At 42.3% G+C, this 20048-nt stretch overlaps 1 protein-coding gene across 1 annotated transcript in view; it reads right to left on the bottom strand.

Moving 5' to 3' along the window:
• The window catches only part of LOC102944271 (elongation factor 2-like), a 36324-nt gene that overhangs the window by 13442 nt on the left and 2834 nt on the right, over positions 1 to 20048 (bottom strand). Inside the window, 7 exon segments of the mRNA XM_037902478.2 lie at positions 1495 to 1633; positions 2873 to 2986; positions 3581 to 3686; positions 8261 to 8442; positions 12039 to 12250; positions 12716 to 12897; positions 14198 to 14412. Coding sequence (XP_037758406.1) covers positions 1495 to 1633; positions 2873 to 2986; positions 3581 to 3686; positions 8261 to 8442; positions 12039 to 12250; positions 12716 to 12897; positions 14198 to 14412 — 1150 coding nt within the window.

The raw sequence follows: 20048 nt of genomic DNA, 5'->3' as shown, positions 1-20048 counted from the left end.
GTGAAATGTCAGGTGGACACTGAAGCTGCAGACTGTCTTCATGACCTAAGGGAAGAAACCATCAATGAAGGGCAATATTATAGAGACGATGAGTTCTGGACAGTACTTCCTTCTCCCTACAAGCATCATTTCAGTCTTTCCCAGGTTCAGCCTCAGCCATTTGCTCTTTATCCAGTTGCTGATCTCAGCTAAGCCTTTGGATAGCTGGTAGATGGCACCATTTGCCTCTGATGTAATGGTAATGCACAGTTTCCCTTAGTGGCTTCATGCAGATGTTGAACAAGATGCAGGTGATGATAGTTTAATATGGGACTCCACATAAGGAGTTTGGAAGTGGAGGAGCAGGTGCCCATCATGATTCTCCAGGTTTGGTCTGATACAAATAACCAAGACATTTCAGCATGATCCCACTGTGAGGGGGTAGTCTGCCCCATTAGGCATGCTGAGGCCTACAGATCAACCCATCCCCATCACATGTTGTGGCCTTTTAAGATTTTGGGAGGTCTGATATATACAAGGACCCTAGGAGATATTGGTAGAGAGAAAATGGTTCTGGGAATTAGTGTTGGGAGGACATACCATTACCATTTCTTTAAGGGATCAGGAGCCTTGCAGAGTGGGTGGGACACGGCTCTCCTCTCTCCCAGCCAACTGGAATGATCCTTAGGAAGAGGATCAGCATATATACTGCCTCATTCACAGCAGAAGGCCTGCCTGCTGAACCTGAGGACTAATTGGGGAAAAGGAGCAGCTGGGTAAGGCCCTACAGCTGGCCTAAGCTATAACCACAGCTCCAAGAGGGGCGCTGGGGAATTCCTGCTTGGGAGAAACCATCTGAAGTACAAACCCAACTCCAGGAAAGAGCGCCTCCTGAATAGAGGCAAGAAAACCTATCAAGACTCTTATATGGAGCCAGAGTGTGCATGAATTCCAGCAACTAAAGAAGTGATTTAATAAATCAAAACTCCACGAAGTGGGTATGTGCTCTGAACTAATCCAGCCTGGGTAACTGAGTGGAAGAGTCCAAGCGGGTGCTGTGAGCAGTGTACTTGCACAGCCCTCTAACACGTCATGTCTCGGGTGGGACAGCAGGATTCCATCATCCTCCAAACTCATCCCACCCATGTATTCTCAGGGACTGAATTAAAGAGTACAGTTTCACACACAAGACCATCTAGCACATAAGGAGGTAAAGTGGATTGTGCAGCAGCATGAAAACACTGAATTATTATTACTGAACAATTGTATTGTGGTAGCACTTCGAGACCTCAACCAGTTTGGAGCCCCACTGTGTTAGGCACCATACAAACAGAGTAATGGAACAAATTAAATAAAGAAAAGGCCAGCACAATGTAATAACCAACTCAGAGCGAGATTTATGTGGCTTGTCAGCTAGTCAGTTTTATTCCATCCGATGTGTATAACAACGTATTTTTATCTTTGCTATGGGCATTGTGTAGTTAGAGTTGCAAAGTCAAACAGCTCCCTCCTTACCCATAGCAGCTTCATCGTCAGGTGGCCCCTCATACAGAAGTTCACAACAATATTTCTGTGCCGCTACAGGGGAAGGCAGGTGCATGGTGATCATCTGAAGCAAGGCATCTCCAGCAGGCAGCCAGTGGCGCATCACAGCCTGAGAAACACAAATGTTGCATCCTCACTGAAACTTTATTTGGTGATAAACATAACAACTGACCCCAGAAATAACTAATGCCCTTCTACACACTAGCCAAAAACAGAGTTGGGGCAAAAACCAGGACAACTAATCAAAGCTCTCCTGGGACCATTTAAAAGTTCAAAAGACTTTAATCTAATTAAGCAGTTATTCCACTCATTGCCTGTTTTTTTTCTTTTTTAATGAAAATAATTAACATTTGAATTATTCAAATGGAGCATTCTGAAAACTCAGTTTTTTCAAGCTGGTGCACTACATTTCAGGAGGAAGCTATGCTTCGGGCCACATTAAACTCTGAAGCTATGAATGGAAGCAGCAGTTTTAATGTTTATTGATAAACCATGAGTATAACTGTAACTTTTCTATGTGTAGTTTTGCCATCAAATTTAACTAATCAGTTGTGGAAAATTGTAGAAAGGAGACCCAATTACACCATTATTCATGACATTTCTAGGAGTTATTAATTCTGTGCTCTACAGTAATAGTAATTGCAGCTCTTTGTGACGGCTGGCTCTGCACAGCCACGCTACCTGCCTGCCTTTCCCTCTTCCATGGAGTCTTATACCCTTAAGGATTCTGGGGTTTAGCAGAAGAACTGAGATAAAGCTTCTTACAGCCTCTGCTCTGAACACTAAGTGCTGCAAAACGGTACCTGTGAGGTCCCAATAGTCACTGCTTTTCTAGACATTTCTCAAAGCTCAATGGACAAGTTAGCACATCCCATATGTGGGAATGTGCAGAGGCAACTTTGAAAAAGTTATAGTTCTCAAGGCAACTGATGCAAAATATATATATGTTGCATTAGCAGTTTTCTTCAGTTATTTATTTACCTGAATGTGCAATCTACGTTCTCTCCCTCTTAACCAATATGCCTTTGTTTGGTTGTACAATATCAGACTCAAATCCTGTTCACATATCTCAAGGGCTCACACTTCCAGATAATTTATTGTGAACTGTAGCACTCTAGATACACAAGGTTGTCTTTGTTTGCCCCCTATGATTAGTTGATAAATTTGAGATTTGCAACTGACAAGTAAGGTAGGTCCTTCTAAGACCCATAAAGTATTCTGGAGGGCTGTGCTGTGTAGCAAAAATAGAAGGGGACCAGCAGCAAATGTTGCAACTCCATTAATCCTGACTATTGGGTTAAAGGAAAAAAGTCAAACTGAATTATTGCATTAGATCTTTTTAAAATACCTTCAGAAGTGGTTTGCCTTCTTTGTCTCGATCTTCAGCATCCAGCTTGATGTTAAGTTTCTCTATCAGCTTGGCTGTCTCTTCCTTGTTAAAGTTCATAATAGCATCAAAGATCTACAGAGGAAAGTGTGGTAAAAGATTTACCATTATACATCTTAAATCTGTTCCAACATATTGCTGTAAATAGTGGATCTGTAACATGCAGATTGAAAATGTCCTCACAGTCTCCAAATTTAGGTTTTTATTTAGTAATTCTTTGTTCTGTATAAAAAATAAAATTCATGATTTCCAGCAAAGATCTGAAAGATGACAGTCACACCAAATGTATTTTCTAAACCTCCCAATGAAAGATAATTCCTAAACCTTTGATTTGGATAACACCAAAATAATTTCTTTTTTATATTAAAACAAATTCACTGCACTAACAATTTTTTTTAAATGGAGAACAACAAGACCTGTGCCACATTCCATTCCTCTTTCAGACTTTGTGTTGCCTTCTTTCTCCTTCATACTGTTGTATGTAGTTTACCTAGATCATAAATTCTGGAAGGCAGGGACTGCACACATGGTGTGTGCTGTACAAATAACCAGCTTATGGAGCCCAGGTTTGGTGAGTGAGCCTCTGTCTTTTTCTAGGCTGAATCCTACACTTATACCACCGGATGAAAATGCCAGTTGGGGCAGCTACAGATTAACTTTTTGTTTTACCTTAAAGATGGGATCCAGAATGAGCTGGCAGAATGTCCGTGGCAATTTCTTTCCATCTGGGCTGGTGGCTGATTTGCTGAATTTTCCGGTTGCTGGATCAAAATATCTAAATAAAAAGTTGAAGGAAGAGGTGAATTAAGATTTATTTGGGCCTTGGGCACAAAGAACATTTGGGCCTCCCACACTCCGGGGGCCTAAGGGCACCGGAACTAGGTGGGCCAGGGTGGCCATGGCCTGCCGGCTTTTTAACATGGCTGTAGTAGCCTTGGGCAACGTGCCCCGGGGAGTGGGGACACGGGCTGGGGGCTGCTCTCAGGCACCCTGGCCCCTGCCCAGGTAGGTGGAAGGTCTGGGGCTCCCCACAGCGGCCCGAGCTCCCTTGGTGGCTCTTACCACAGCCCAGCTCCAGCTTCTGGCTGGGCCAATGGGTGGGGCCCCAAGGGGGAAGAAAAGGAGCAGGGGTAGAGCTACCATTCTGGCACCAGTGGCCCCACCCCCACTTTTACACAGGTGTGGTTAGATGTTCGGCTGCATGTGTGTGTTCTCCCTGTGTACTGCCCCAGCTCTGCGCAGACATCCGGCAGAGCAGACCTTGAGCAAACAGCCCAATGACCACAAGATCCGTTAAGGTACGAAGGCACCAGGCCAGGTTTACTGTCAACAAAGCACGGTAATAGCACCTGGCAAACTTGACAAGAATACTAAGACATGCCTGTGACAATGGACACAGCTCAGTGAATGGTGGGACTTTCCATTCCCCCCTCGGCTAGACAAAAGTACTCCCTCTGAGATACATCTTTATACCCTGATACAAACAAGTTAGTACTGCCTCTGACATAGTTAGTTACTGCCCCCTGACATGGCTATTTATTACCCATCACCTTGTACATGTTGGTTCAATTAAAACATCTCTATTACATACAGTCATCCTAGCCTTATCCTTAAGAAGGGGCCAGTGTGTTCCTGTTATCTTTGGGGAATGTTTTTATACCATCCTTAATATTGGGATGTTCTGGTACCACCTAATATCGGAATATGTTTGCATAAGTACTCTATGCTTAGCATTTCTTAGGAATGTGTACTTCTGCATTATTAGCCCTGTTCTTGCCAAATTTTGTAAGCAGGTCTTGCCTCATACCAGGCCTCTAATACAAGGGCTTATGTCTCAGGCTCTCTTCCTACTACAACAGGTTCCAGTGCCCCTCTGGGGGGCCCCAGATAGGCCAGGGCCCTTGGGCGTTAATCCGCCACTGATTTAAGGTGCTTTACTCATCCGGTTTGAACTTTGGAGGAAAAGTATTTGAAGAGATGATAATCATCCATGGTTTGAAAACTTTTCAAGATTTCTACTGATCAATCACTTTCTGAGAACAAGACTGTGCTTCAGTGTGGAACACCTTGAATTATGTACAGGGCACTAAAATAGTAGGAAAAGGAGAGATTCCTACTTGGAACATTTCAGAGCTGTTACATTCATAGGGAGAAGAGTTAGTTGCTTTGGATAAAAGAAGTACAGGAAGCAAGTGTTTTTGTTTTGTAAGAGATACCCATGCACTGGGATTAGATTTGTATTTTCAATCACCGAAATTGGTCTAGTGGCTTGAGCAAAGAATTGGGTGCCGGGAACTCCTGCGTCTACCTAAAATACCTTTTGTTATCTTGGATAAATCACCTCAACTCTATGCTAAATATCCCCATAAACTTGCTTATCTCATGAATAGGACCTTACCAATTTCACGGTCAATTCTGGTCAATGTCACGGTCATATGATTTAAAAAATTGTAAATTTCATGATTTCAGCTTTTTAAATCTGAAATTTCAGGGTTTTGTAATTGTAGAGATCCTGACCCAAAAAGGAGTTGTGGGGGAGTCACAGTACTGTACGCTTACTTCTGTGCTGTGGCTGGCGGTGGTGCTGCCTTCAGAGCTGGGCAGCTGGAGAGCAGCGTCTGCTGGCCAGGAGTCCAGCTCTGAAGGCAGAGCTGCCACCAGCAGCAGCGTAGAAGTGTAAGGATGGCATGGCATGGTATTGCCACCCATACTTCTGCGCTGCTGCATACAGAGATGGACCCTCAGTCAGCAGCAGCTCTGAAGGCAGCGCAGAAGTAAGGGTGGCAATACTGCGAGCCCCCTAAAATACACTTGTGACCCCCCTGCAACTCTCTTTTGGGTCAGGACCCCCAATTTGAGAAACCCTGGTCTCCCCAATGAAATCTGTATAGTACAGGGTAAAAACATAAAAGACTAGATTTCATGGTCCATGATGTGTTTTCCATGGCTGTGAAATTTGGTATAGCCCTAGTTATGGAGTAATATTAGATTTTATTTAACATCTGTAAAGGACTTCGCACTTCCGTAGTGCCTTTAACCTGAAAATTTCTTTCTAAGCATTAATACATCTTCTAATAATTAGCCTGTAACTTCCAAACAATGCAGTTATAATTCATCTGTGCATAATTATTCCTCCCGCTATAAGGCATGGTCCAAACGTTACCCCAGAACTTGATATTACTGAAGTCAGCCATTTTGTGTGTTCAGCGACTTATAGCTGAAAACCAAATACCACATAGCTAGAAATAATTTTAGGGCTCTGAGAGGCAAGGCCAAACAACTGCATGATTGCAGTTTTGCTAATCAGAATTGGAGGATGGGACAAAAAGGTAATATATCATGAAAATGAAAAGAATGGTTGGACAGCCAACATTGGTTTTAAGTGCTCCTGACATATAAATTTTATTGTTGTTATAACTAGAAATACCAGAAATGCTTTAATAAGAAATAATGAGTAGTTTGCTAAAATTAAGAAAATTGGTGACCCACTAGGGATTAGTATGGTGACCCACTAGGAGTCACTACGAGTTATGCTTTGTTTAAGCTAGCTATAAAAAAATTAAGCAAAAGAATACGCTTTGGAACAGTCCAAAGAAGCTTTTCTTCGGGCAAAGAGTTGACACCTGAACTCCCCAACAGCTGGACAAAAGGAAGCCCCCCGGAAGCCTAGCTATTGATCACGTGAAACCATTTCAAACACTGGGTAACTATAATATTTGGGATACTCTGAACCTACCGCTACAGCATATATGTGTGTGTGTTTAAGACCTGAGAAAAAAGCACTCTGGTTTGTACCAATCATTTAGCAGACGGAGGAACTGTGTCCCCATTGATTTATTCCTGACACTGCCTGGAGAGAAACATTTAAGTTACCACTGCTTTGGGTTCCGAAAACCCTGGGTAACACAAAGCCCTCTGAATTCAGTAGAAAGACTGCGACTGATTTCAGTGGGCTTTGGATAAGGCCCATAATCTAACTTGCTGCATATTCATTTTATCCACACATTGTAATAAAAGCAAATTCCATCCTAAAGTTCTGGCAACAGTCCAGTCTCTCTCTCTCTCCCACCCCACCATGGTTTATGCCATCAGAATCCCCCTCTGGAATATATTTGTATCACATACGTGTAGTATTCCTAATAGTTTTATATATACACACACACATGCACACAGACATATTGTTGAGCCATACATGTTAACTATGTCTAGTTCTTCAGGCTGCTCATTAACATTTATTTTTTGTAAAGGCATAAGCTACTTCTCCACAAACTGTCTGGATTAAATATGTATACTGGAACAGGGTGCCTTGCCCAGGGGCAGGAGAGCCTGGGGCTAAGCCAGCCCTGATTACAAGATGAGCCCCACCTAAGAGAAATCAGGGGACTTCTATATAAAGTGCAGCAGGCAACTGCTGGGGATGGTGGATGAGAGAGCAACTGAGGCTGCTAGAGGCAGGAAGCCTGATACTAAGCCAAGGAAGTTCAGGAGAAAGCTTTCAAGGCAAGGAGAGATCCTGCCCAAGAAGCAGGGGACAGATAGCAAAGGCCTACCTGGAATGGCCTGCGGAGAAGGACAGACTCCAGGCAAGAGGTAATGGGAAGCAGACAGAATCCTCAGGAAGGATGGGGCTGTGCCTAGCTGAAACTGGGGTCAAGACAGTGAGAGTCTGTGTTCTGTTTTCAAATACACTGCGATATTTTGGACTACTGAGAGAGAGAGAGAGACTGAACTGGGGTTGGGGCCTGGAGGGCCAGTGAGTACCCTGTGGAGTAAATAAGTGGGACCCCTTGTGGGGACTGGTTGAACTACTCTGAACTATAAGTAGGGGTCCATTTAAATTGTGGAGTAATCACACATTTTTGCAAGTTGGTCATGGCATAAATAGCAAATTTCATGGATGCGTTCATACCATGCTACCCTTGCTTCTGGGCTGCTGCTGGTGGCAGTGCTGCCTTCAGAGTTGGACACCCAGCCAGCAGCTGCTGCTCTCCGGCCACCCAGCTCTGAAGCCAGTGCAGAAGTAAGGGTGGCAATACCGCAACCCCCTGACAATAGGCTTGTGACCCCCTTTTGGTCAGGAGCCCCAGTTTGAGAAATGCTGTATACTTTTGTATACTTTTACAGTATAGGGTAAAAGTACCCAAAAGATCAGATTTCATGGTTCATGACACATTTTTCATGACCATGAATTTGAGGGGGTCCTAACTATGAGTTCTTAAAGGGCCCTAAAGGGGTGGGGGACTAAGCCACTGTGCTAAATATATACACTTCATTAAGCTATTCCTGAACAGCCTATCGCTGTGGTATCTAAGCACGTGCCTATGTATACATGTGTATTTCATCACTCACTTTTCTCCCCAAAGCTTTTTCATCATATCTTTTACTTTCTTTGAATGTTCGGCTGGAGGGAGTTGTGCTTTTTCACCTTTGGCATCAAATTTGGCCACATACATCTCAGCAAACTGCTTCAAAGTAAATGCCCAGCCATGTAAACCAGAGCCAAACCCAACAGTACAAATAAGGGGATCAATCTAAAAACAGAATGATAGTTAATGCCTGTGACAAGACACTTTGCTTTCAGTGGGATGTAGCATGTGATTGAGGCTCCCACAATATTCTGCAATCTTGACAAGACTGGTCTTGTTGGATCTTACTTTGAAGCAAGAGTTCTATTTTGTCCCATTTTGCTAATCCAATTACACCCAAAGAGTTTTGATTATATTTTACAAAGATATCTACAGCAAAAAGTTTGTTTAAAGCCTTCCAAATATTTCCATGAATTTCTGTGAATATTTGATATTGAATTACCTCTGGAAGTTGAAACCTGGGTGCCTAAACTTAGGCAAAGTGGTCTGATTTTAAGTGGCTGGGTATCTGCAGCTCCACTGAACCCCAATGTGGAAGAGCCTAGGATACAATCCTAGCTAATAAGCCCTCGTTCTAACCTCCAGACCATGATGTAGTAGGTTGCGATAGAGGCCATTTGGTGGTTCAGTACTCTTTGCAGCAGCTCTTGTCAGGCCTGACATACTTACTACACCTACCACAATGTTACCTTTTAGATACAGATTATGATGTTGTGTAAGATATCAGTGCAAAACTAATAACTCACTGATCATTAACATTCTTGCATGATATAGGTACCGGGTGCATAGAAAGTTATGAATATATGCTAGAGTTATGTGCTTGGCAAGCAGTGCATAAGCCCAGTCTGCCCTAATGGACCAGTGTATTTGTTTGTCTGAGCAGCCTGGCCATCAGACAGAGCCAATGAAGGTGCATTTATTCAAAACGTAAACAAAACCATCAAGCTAACAAGGGGAGGAGGTAAAGACTGAATTATCACCAGTTGGGGAGGAATCAGCATGAAGTCTTCACCAGACAACATGGCGTCCCTTCCTAGAAGGAGAAAAGGATCTTTATCTGAGAATACATTTCAATGATTTACTGGACTATAGAGACAGGAAGTCTAAATCTCAAATGATAAGTAATTTAATCAACTGATTATATACAGACGTTCCCCGACTTACGCAAGTGTTCGGTTCCGGAACGCGTTGTGTAACTCGAATATTTCATAAGTCGGAAATGTATCTCTAACCATTACGCAAAAAAATCCCAACAACCCTCCTATTTCTAGCTTACGGAACTTTTTCCATAAATGCGGATTTGCGTAAGTCGGGTTAGTGTAACCCGGGGAACGTCTGTACAATATTGCTGTATTATAATAAGTGTCTCAAGGAAGGTCTCTTATTAATCACCAGGGTGTCATTAACTTTCATATAATTGTGAAATGTAAGTATTAACACTGCATGGAGGAGTTATGAATACTCATTATGGTTTAAAGTTTTGACAAAAACAGGTTTTCTCCCAGAAGAGGTGGGAAGGCAGCTATCTACCTGTCACTGCTGAAATTAAGCAAGGTGTGACCAAATATAATGAAAGCCTCATTTACATACAAATAAGCAGGGGGATGGGAACTCCACAGTTAGGGAAGAACAACATGAGGTTATCCTGAGTCTGGAGACAAAACAGTGAGTTGGGGAAGCTATAAGGGGAGAAGAAGACACCATCTTGGCTTCCATCACTGCACAGATACAAAGGGACAGAGCTCTTGCAATCTCAGAAAGATGGGTCCTTCAACCAAGGGGTTGAAGACTCTGGGAACTGAATATAGGTGAGAAATCTGCTTAGGCAAAGACCCTTTACTGAGAAAGACAAGGGGAACTAGCACCTTGTACTTCTGTGGAAGGTCTTGACTGAAAGTCAGCCGTGGCTGGAAAGAAAAAAAAAAAGTAAGAAATCTACCTGGAACTAAGGCTATAGCTTGTTGAATTAAGTCTTAGCCACTAGAAAGCATATTTTACTTTTCTTTGCTTGTAACCATTTTGATTTTATCCCTTATATTTGAATTCAACACCTCCATTTTGATTAAATAAACTTGTTTGACCTTTTAGTCTAAAATCTAAATCAACCCCATACTGTATTTGACTTGATGTGATTATTAACTCCAGTTACAGCAACAAGCTGCTATGCTTTTGACTCTTTAAAGGAACAATGAACCTTATTATGCCTCCAAATATTCCAGGAGGGGGCTGGACATTTCAGGGCACACACTTTTGGGGAAATTAGGGCCTGGGGGTGTGTTGGGGTCACCCTGCAAGTAGTAACCCAGGCTGGCGGAGACCACAGTGCGGCTGTTGTGTTGTAGGCAGACTGGTGGGAGCAAAGTACTGTACAAGGGCTGCAGAGCACACAGATATTCAGGGAACTGCATATTTGCTGGCTGTTGGTGTGCAAGCTGTGAACCATAGCAGCAAAGCATTTAAGGCACCTACAGTTACAGGGCAGAAGAAGATACTATCTCTCATTGGTCTGAACCCCAAAATGTGACATGGGTATTGTCAGTTTTATCAGTTAGCTGCAAGACAAGTTAGTTCTTTGAGGTAACAATTTTCAAAGTTGGCGGCTTCTAAAATTAAATATGGATTTAGAAGCTAAACTTTAGGAATCCAGGTCTGAAATGTGTGGCTATAAAGAACTAGCTTGTCTCAGAGCTAATGTATGAAACTGATTACACAATACTTACTACAGCATGATCTAGTGATTAGAACACAGGACTAATAGTCAGGATTATATTTTAAACTCTTCCATACTGACTGTAACCTTGGGCAAGTCGCATCATTTCTCCATGACTTGCTATTCCTAAGTGCAAAATGGGAATAATACTCATACATCTATGTCAAGCACCAGATAGAACAGCTTTCATTCAAGGCTACGTATAACATATTATTACAGTGTCAATGATTTTAGCTCCCAATAGCCTAATTAGGTCGATCAGAGGACAGCAAATCCAGTTTGTGTGCCACAAAAATGTTATAAACGTCTAATACCAGCTGCCATCTGATGATTTTGAAGGGCTTCACGTATAATTGTTAAAGGAGCCTCACAGGATCACTGTGAGGTAGTGAAATATTGTTATCCTCAGATGGGGAAACAGAAGCACAGCAAAGGAAGTGACTTGCACAGCATCATAAATGAGTTAAATAGCAAAATCAACAAAAGAATCCAAATCTCCTAATTCTTGGTCCTTGGTGTGAACCCCAAGGCTATGCCTATGTCTACACCTTATTCTTCTCTCAAAGGCAGAAGAAATGCTGACCCTGAAATGCTTTAAAATTCACAATATTTTAATGTCAAAACATGCATTTAGGAGTACCTACCTTTCTTTCCTCTTCTTCAAGCTGTCTTCCCTCCTGTTGCTCCATCTATTCCCCACTATCTCTCTGATGCCCTCCTGCTACCTTTTCTCCCCCTTCAGCTCCTGATTTCTAGTTGCTTCCTTTCTCAACTGGTTGCCCTCTCTCATATATTTCCTGTTCTGCATGAGGATGAAACAATACAGGTGGCAGGGGGCTGATCAGAGGTATCTTCAGGTGGTAGGCCAGAGGATCTTGAGTTCAAGAAACTGCCAGCTTCCACTGTGGAAATATTTTAATTCATTCTCCTATACAAAATCTACAAATATGTTTGCGACAGGATCCTGGTAAGGAAGTGTGAACTACCACAGAAGCTTCTGGATATATTTATTCTTGGTATCATTTAAAGCAAAAACTTGAGTTTTCTTTACCATAATATTACCCATCGGTCCAGTTTCACCTTCTCCATAGGTGGAAACGATGACATTGACACTTTCCACAATACGCTGGAAGGTCTGATAAAGTTCCTCTGGTTCTAGCTGTAACTCCAACAGAGCACGATCCATCTTGTTCATCATCAGTACTGGCTTGATGCGCTCAGCAACTGCTTGACGCAGAACAGTTTCTGTTTGAACACACACCCCTAAGAGGAAAAAAAGTCAATGGTTCAGATTCTTCAGTCTGCTAAGGCCACTTTATGCTATATAAACTGGCCAGAGAATCCCAGCACAGAAATTCCTTGTGTAGCCTCAGTGCTTCGTGCAATTGGCAGGGACAGACTGCAGCTATTATTCCAGTCTATAAACTGGGATAGCAATTGTAAAAAGCTGTGGGGAGAAATGGGGAGTTTGAGCAGCAGCCTTGCATTCTGATGCTGGGTTGGAGGATGGATTTCACTTCCCAGCCACTCTACACTTCACCCACAGAGCCTGGGTCAGATTCATCCCTCGTGATGTGAACAGGAGAACATGCTAGGGACTAAGACCCACGATCAATTCACTTTCAACTAAACTGAAACTAAACCTTCAAAGCAAGAAGGCCAGTGCATTAAGTCACCCACCAGGCTTTTTAATGATGCAGCAAAATCTTTTAATTAAAGCACACTCACCTGAAACACAGTCAACAACTACAAGGGCACCATCAGTGACACGAAAAGCTGCTGTAACTTCAGAGGAGAAATCTACATGTCCAGGAGAGTCTATTAAATTAATAAGAAAACCCGAACCATCTTTGTACTCTTTGATAAAGGCCAAGTCATTGTCCGAGAGTTCATAGTACAGAGAGATTGCCCTACAGGAAAGAACATTTTATTTCAGTAATTTAAAATGTATATTATGGAGTCTCCTGTAGCTCCTCTGTAAAAAACACAGTCATCACGATGTACATAAACTAAAGGAAAATGAAAGAGAAACTACTCAACACTATTTTTGGGCTCATAGAATTCTTGGGATCCAACATTTTGCTCTGGCTGTAAGGAATTTCTGTTTTGATTCAAGACCAACATAGCAGGATAGTTGTCATGCTATAACACTGTAGTCCTGGCCCAAATCACTTGCTCTACAAACTTATTTTCAACTGGTTCACACCATTGCACGGAGTCATACGTCACATGTCAAGATGCTATTCTCAATCATCACAAATGGTCAGATTCTGCCACTTCTGGTCAATGAGTCGTATCTTACTCTGCTGCAAGTAATCCTGTTAAGATCAAAGGAACTACTCAGAATAAGGTACTGCTCATTATGAGTAAAAGTGTCAGAATCTGGCCCAGAGCAAGTAGGAGAGACCACTACATGCTGTTTATAAGATGAACCCTGATATCGTCCATTTTACAAAAGTATTTGTTACAAAAATAACTCTAATATAATTAGCACTACCTACAAGTTATCTACAAACTAAAATAATTTAAAAACATTCATACTAGATTCTTAAAACTAAAAGCCATCAAAGTATTTCAATTTAAATTCTACGTGCACAAGTGAAGAAAAATGGCAAATTTAATACTAAAAAAGAATGAAATGTCAATTAGTGGGTTTCATTTTAAATGTGTGCTGTTTCAAGTAACAAATAGAAAATATTATATTAGGAGAAGAGTGCAACTGTAAGAATCCACTTGAAGATTTAGCACTTTAAAACATAAAGATCACAACATCTGTATGGAGGATATAATATGTATTCTCAATTCAAGAAGCATAGCTGCAGGACATTTTGGCTCAAAAGAAACAAGTGGAACAGCAAATAATTAACAAATAAGATATCCCCAACTACCCTGTAAATTAAAGGTCCTAGCATTGACGTAGCAATGCTTTGATAGTGCTATATTCATTTTATTAATTCAACTGACTAACATTTGTATCTTCTGTAGGTAAGGAATTCTGAAAATAATCGCTACTATGCTTTTAGCAAAGTATGGTGATACAGTCATCAGATAGCATGGCCTATTAACATTAATTTTATTAACAATAACATTAATCCATGTATGAATATTCTCATAAAAAATCTGAGTGTGTGTGGGGTTGAGAGGAGGCAGTTTTACAGTGTTGCATTACAAGATTCAGACAAAGGTTAAAAATAACTTTATGGTACTTACGTAGACTTGATTGTGATACATCTTTCTTGTTCATCTTTCCGCGTGTCTGTGAATCGTGTTTCACCAGCTTTGGCTGAAGCAATGATACCTGCTTTAGATACCAAAGAGTCTGTCAGTGTCGATTTGCCATGATCAACATGAGCAATCACAGACATGTTCCTGATATTGGACTTTTTGTCCATGATCGCTCGGATCTGGTCTACAGTGAAATTCACCTGAGGCGGGGAAAGAACCAGTGTTATAGAAGACTTCTATAGGATAGTACTGTATTTTATACTTCAGTGACATCTGAAACAAATTACATACACATTTCCCCTCACGAAAATTGCCTATTTTGTATTATTGTTAATTGTGACATTTTAAATCATCACCATTAGGCTTCAGAGTTCAAATACAAGAGAGCTGAATGGAGTAGTTCCTAACTCTCTGAGTTATTGTTACAGATATCACAGCATTGAGATATACTCAGTTCACATTTTGCAGATAGTTTTTGTAACTATAAAGGCTAGAAACTTCATTTTCAAAGTTACTTGATTTCACAATACAAATTGGCAACTTCTTAAAAAAATGTATCAACTTGCTGAGGCAGCATAAGCTGGCCCAATGTGATCCCTTCCTATTTCTCACAAGTCAGGAGATACAGAGTTAAGGTAGAACACGTGTGTGGCTATAGATAACTAACAAACAAAAGTATTATGAGATGTGCTCTTACTAATTAAACCCTTTCCTTCTATATTGTAAATACCCTTACTTGCATGTCATAGGAATCTAGGCCAGGCCTACACTAAGCCACTTTATTAATTTATGTAAATATTGTATCTTTATTTCCTTGAACTTTGTCATTTATTTTCTCCAGAACATGCCTGGTTTGCCACTTTCCCCCCCAATACAATGCTTATATAAGTAGAAAGTTATTTCTACACATACACATGCAAACAATGTACAGTATACTCCCATTTATCCAAAGGGCCTGGGGGACATCCAAAGCTTTTGGATAACTGGGCATTCAGATAAGCAGAAGTTCTAGTGACTAACATGGGGATGCACATGGATTCAGATAACCAGGATTTTCGGACAAAGGGAATTTGGATAGCTACAATGATACTATATTTGTTTTGATTATTTAGTTTTTGAAATAAGGGTCAGAGTCACATTACCTGTTTAGGCCACGTCTACACTACTGAACTTACAGCAGCACAGCTCTCCTGTCTACATAATAAAACCACCTAAACAAGAGGCAGTAGCTATGTTGGCAGAAGCACTGTGCACACAAGTGCTTATGTTGGCAAAACTTATGTTGCTTGGGGGTGGGGATGGGAGTTTTTTCACACCCCTGAATGACACAAGTTTTGCCAACATAAGTGGTAGTGTAGACATGGCCTTAAATTTTCTGTATTCTTTGCTTTAACGCAGTTGCTTTCCATGCAGCTGTTTAGTTTTTCAATATTAGTCGTCAGCTTGAATAAAAGTAATTACAGTTCACACACTTCTTTCACAGGACTGGGTGTTCTCTAAAAGGTGTTAAAGCTGTTCCTATAATTTGAGTTACACTGATATCAGTGAGAAGATTTGTACATTGCAGATTTGAAATGCCATGTATTTCCAACATCACTATTTATATTACAGTAGCAACCTGAGGCCCAACCAGGAAGGGGGCTTTGTATTAAGTGTTGTAAAAACATATAGGAAGATACAGTCCCTATCCCAAAGGGATCTGAAAAGACGAAAAACAGATGTAGGACAAGCTCTTCAGGGCAGGGACTGTCTTTGTTATATATTTGTACAATGCCAAGCACAATTGAGCCCCAGTCCCTTACTGGGGCCTCAGATGCTACTGCCATGCTAATAATTAATAATGGCACAAGAAAGGCATACAGCATACAAGCAAAGTGACCCAGTTAATCCCACACACATGGAATGTCAGTTCTAAGGGTTTGTCTGCTTTTTCATTTTTAATATTTATATTACTATTGCTTTTGGGGGAGTGGTTGAAGGGGTAAAGAAGGGGTTACGTAAACAGTAGAGGGAAAAGAGGAGAGTGGTAGATGGGAAAGGAGATAAACACAACAGCAGAAGAGTGAAGTTAGGCAGGGTCAGGGTGGGAAGAAGGGGACCAACCACCAATGGAAGTCAGGGGAAAAAATTCCAGGGGAGTTGCTAGTGTAGTTCCACTGAAGTGGAGAAGCAGGCTCCCAGATGTCAAGCTTCAGAGTTGAGTGAATATTGGTGTCAGAAGACCTGGGAGGCTCCTCCTGGCTTCTGTCTCCCATGGGGAGGAGAGGCCACTGGTCCAATAACCAGGGCAGATCCCTCTGTTTCAAGTGTGTGTGTCCGTAGAAGGTGGAACACAAGAGAAGTGGAAAGCCGTGACTTAAACTCTGTGGCCTTGGCTGTGGATGGCGCTAGCTACTTTAGGAAAGGAGCCCCAAGGTTCTGGAGATTTCCATAGTTTGTCCATTACAAGCTTTCTCACTACTGCTCAATATGTGGAGAGAGTAAGAGGGGGGCTGCTGGTCATGCTTCCCTGGGCAGACCCCTCTAAGTCCTTCTAAAACTTACAGTGAAGACTAGCTTCTCATAAGCCGAAGAATACATTACTATGTTTCTATGTATCATTGCAGTGATAGTAATGCATTTATGGTAATATAATCACAACTGATTACATTCTCATTTTCTTAAAATTGGCCTAGGAAGGATTTTACAAAACAAATAAGTTAAAATTGTGCCTTTTTTGCTTACAATGTATAAAGGTAGCCTGCAGCAGGGTTACACTGGCAAAATCAACAAAACTGGAGTGAATCTGGCCCTAAACTTCAGCTATATAAGTCAAACCAACAAAGTTAGATATACAAGACAGGAATCCGATGAAGTGAGCTGTAGCTCACGAAAGCTTATGCTCAAATAAATTGGTTAGTCTCTAAGGTGCCACTAGTACTCCTTTTCTTTTTGCGAAGACAGGAAGAGGGACTTATAAATCAGCAGCATAAAGACAAAAGTAGAAATTACAAAAGCAGATGAGAATATCCAGGAATAAAGTCTAGAGAGAGAAGAGAAATGAGTAGAAGACAGAACCACCCTGTAGGGTTCCCATAGAGAGCTTTCTCAGGACAATCTACATAATGGTTTGCAGACAATTTAAGTTATGACATGTCTAGATGGTTTAGGAGACAAACATTCCTTTCCACTATTTCCAGAGGATCAAAGAATTCTGGAATTAAATGTTTATTTCCAAATATGCCCAACTGTTATAAATTACATCTTTAAAAAGAGACTTAACATACAACTACAAACATCCCTTATAAGCTTCTATAAATGTTCTGGATATGAAAGAGGCCGAGGCACCAACTTCCCCAGTTCCCAGGGGGTGCTTGACCCCCCACTCTGCCCCAGGCCCCGCCCTCACTCCACCCCTTCCCCCACCCTGACCGCCTTTTCCCGCCCCACCCCATTCCACCCACTCCCCCTGTCTCTTCTTACCCCCGCCCCTCCGCCCCAGCACCTCCCACTCCATAAAGTCTTCCTGTTTCTTCAGTTCAATTTCAGGATGAACTGCGGGGTTCAGTACCGGTGCTGCCTCTTTAGCAGAATAAGTGTAAATGGATCTTCTCTTCTGAACATGAGCTGGAGCACCCATAGGCAATTCAGGCTTCTTGGCGTCTGTGGGAGTCTTGTAAAAGAACATGGCTGTTGTGTCTAGGCTCCCAATTTTAAAGTCGCAGTTGGAAAAAATACGTGGCTTTGAACACATTGAGGAGTTGGTGGATGTGATTGCAGAGCCATTAGCCATTAACACTGAAAACTCATGGCAATCAGGGGAAGTCCCGGATGACTGGAAAAAGGCTAATGTAGTGCCCATCTTTAAAAAAGGGAAGAAGGAGGATCCTGGGAACTACAGGCCAGTCAGCCTCATCTCAGTCCCTGGAAAAATCATGGAGCAGGTCCTCAAGGAATCAATTCTGAAGCACTTAGAGGAGAGGAAAGTGATCAGGAACAGTCAGCATGGATTCACCAAGGGCAAGTCATGCCTGACTAATCTAATTGCCTTCTATGACGAGATAACTGGTTCTGTGGATGAAGGGAAAGCAGTGGACGTGTTGTTCCTTGACTTTAGCAAAGCTTTTGACACAGTCTCCCACAGTATTCTTGTCAGCAAGTTAAAGAAGTATGGGCTGGATGAATGGACTATAAGGCGGACAGAAAGTTGGCTAGATTGTCAGGCTCAACGGGTAGTGATCAATGGCTCCATGTCTAGTTGGCAGCCGGTATCAAGTGGAGTGCCCCAAGGGTCAGTCCTGGGGCCGGTTTTGTTCAATATCTTCATAAATGATCTGGAGGATGCTGTGGATTGCACCCTCAGCAAGTTTGCAGATGACACTAAACTGGGAGGAGAGGTAGATACGCTGGAGGGTAGGGATAGGATACAGAGGGACCTAGACAAATTGGAGGATTGGGCCAAAAGAAATCTGATGAGGTTCAACAAGGACAAGTGCAGAGTCCTGCACTTAGGACGGAAGAATCCAATGCACCACTACAGACTAGGGACCGAATGGCTAGGCAGCAGTTCTGCAGAAAAGGACCTAGGGGTTACAGTGGACGAGAAGCTGGATATGAGTCAACAGTGTGCCCTTTTTGCCAAGAAGCCCAATGGCATTTTGGGCTGTATAAGTAGGGGCATAGCCAACAGATCGAGGGACGTGATTGTTCCCCTCTATTCGACACTGGTGAGGCCTCATCTGGAGTACTGTGTCCAGTTTTGGGCCCCACACTACAAGAAGGAAGTGAAAAAATTGGAAAGAGTCCAGCGGAGGGCAACAAAAATGATTAGGGGACTGGAACACATGAGTTATGAGGAGAGGCTGAGGGAACTGGGGATGTTTAGTCTACGGAAGAGAAGAATGAGGGGGGATTTGATAGCTGCTTTCAACTACCTGAAAGGGGGTTCCAAAGAGGATGGCTCTAGACTGTTCTCAGGGGTAGCAGATGACAGAACAAGGAGTAATGGTCTCAAGTCGCAGTGGGGGAGATTTAGGTTGGATATTAGGAAAAACTTTTTCACTAGGAGGGTGGTGAAACACTGGAATGGGTTACCTAGGGAGGTGGTGGAATCTCTTCCTTAGAAGTTTTTAAGGTCAGGCTTGACAAAGCCCTGGCTGGGATGATTTAACTGGGGATCAGTCCTGCTTTGAGCAGGGGGTTGGACTAGATGACCTCCTGAGGTCCCTTCCAACCCTGATATTCTATGATTCTACATGGTCAAATGCTCACTGGCTAGAGTTTTTCAAATAATCCACTCTGCAACAGCCCATTTCTGAAAGGCTCTTGTTTTAAAATCTTGTCATGAAAGGACTGGCTCAAAAAGTGCATTCTATGACGTAGCTGTAAAACAGCTTCTGATTGATCCACCAAGAGGCGGGGATAGCTCCCAAGGTTCGTCTCCCAGAACAGTTATTATTTCACTATCGGCAGTTGCTGGGGTAGGATGTTTCGCTCTGCATGTGTTCAGTAACACAGACTCTCTTATTGTGTAATTTTTTTTTTATTCTCTAAATCCTTTTTTCTTTGCCCTGTGCTTATTTTTCCTCTCTTTCTAGTCTTTAAAATCATCTCTCCTTACTAAACTAACCAAACAATCTTTCTTTTCTTTTTTCCTCTAAACTAGGGGTGGTCAAACTTTTTGGCCCAAGGGCCACATCTGGGTGGGGAAATTGCATGCAGGGCCATGAATGTAGGGCTGGGGCAGGGGGTTGAGGTGTGGGTGTGGGAGGGGGTGCGGGATGCAGGAAGGGGCTCAGGGCAAGGGGTTGGGGCACAGGAGGGGTGCGGGGTGTATGGGGGGGCTCAGGGAAGGGGG

The sequence above is a fragment of the Chelonia mydas genome, chromosome 5 (assembly GCF_015237465.2).
Source record: "Chelonia mydas isolate rCheMyd1 chromosome 5, rCheMyd1.pri.v2, whole genome shotgun sequence".
In the NCBI taxonomy this organism is placed as follows: domain Eukaryota; kingdom Metazoa; phylum Chordata; order Testudines; family Cheloniidae; genus Chelonia; species Chelonia mydas.
This window is presented reverse-complemented; position numbering and strand designations above follow the sequence as displayed.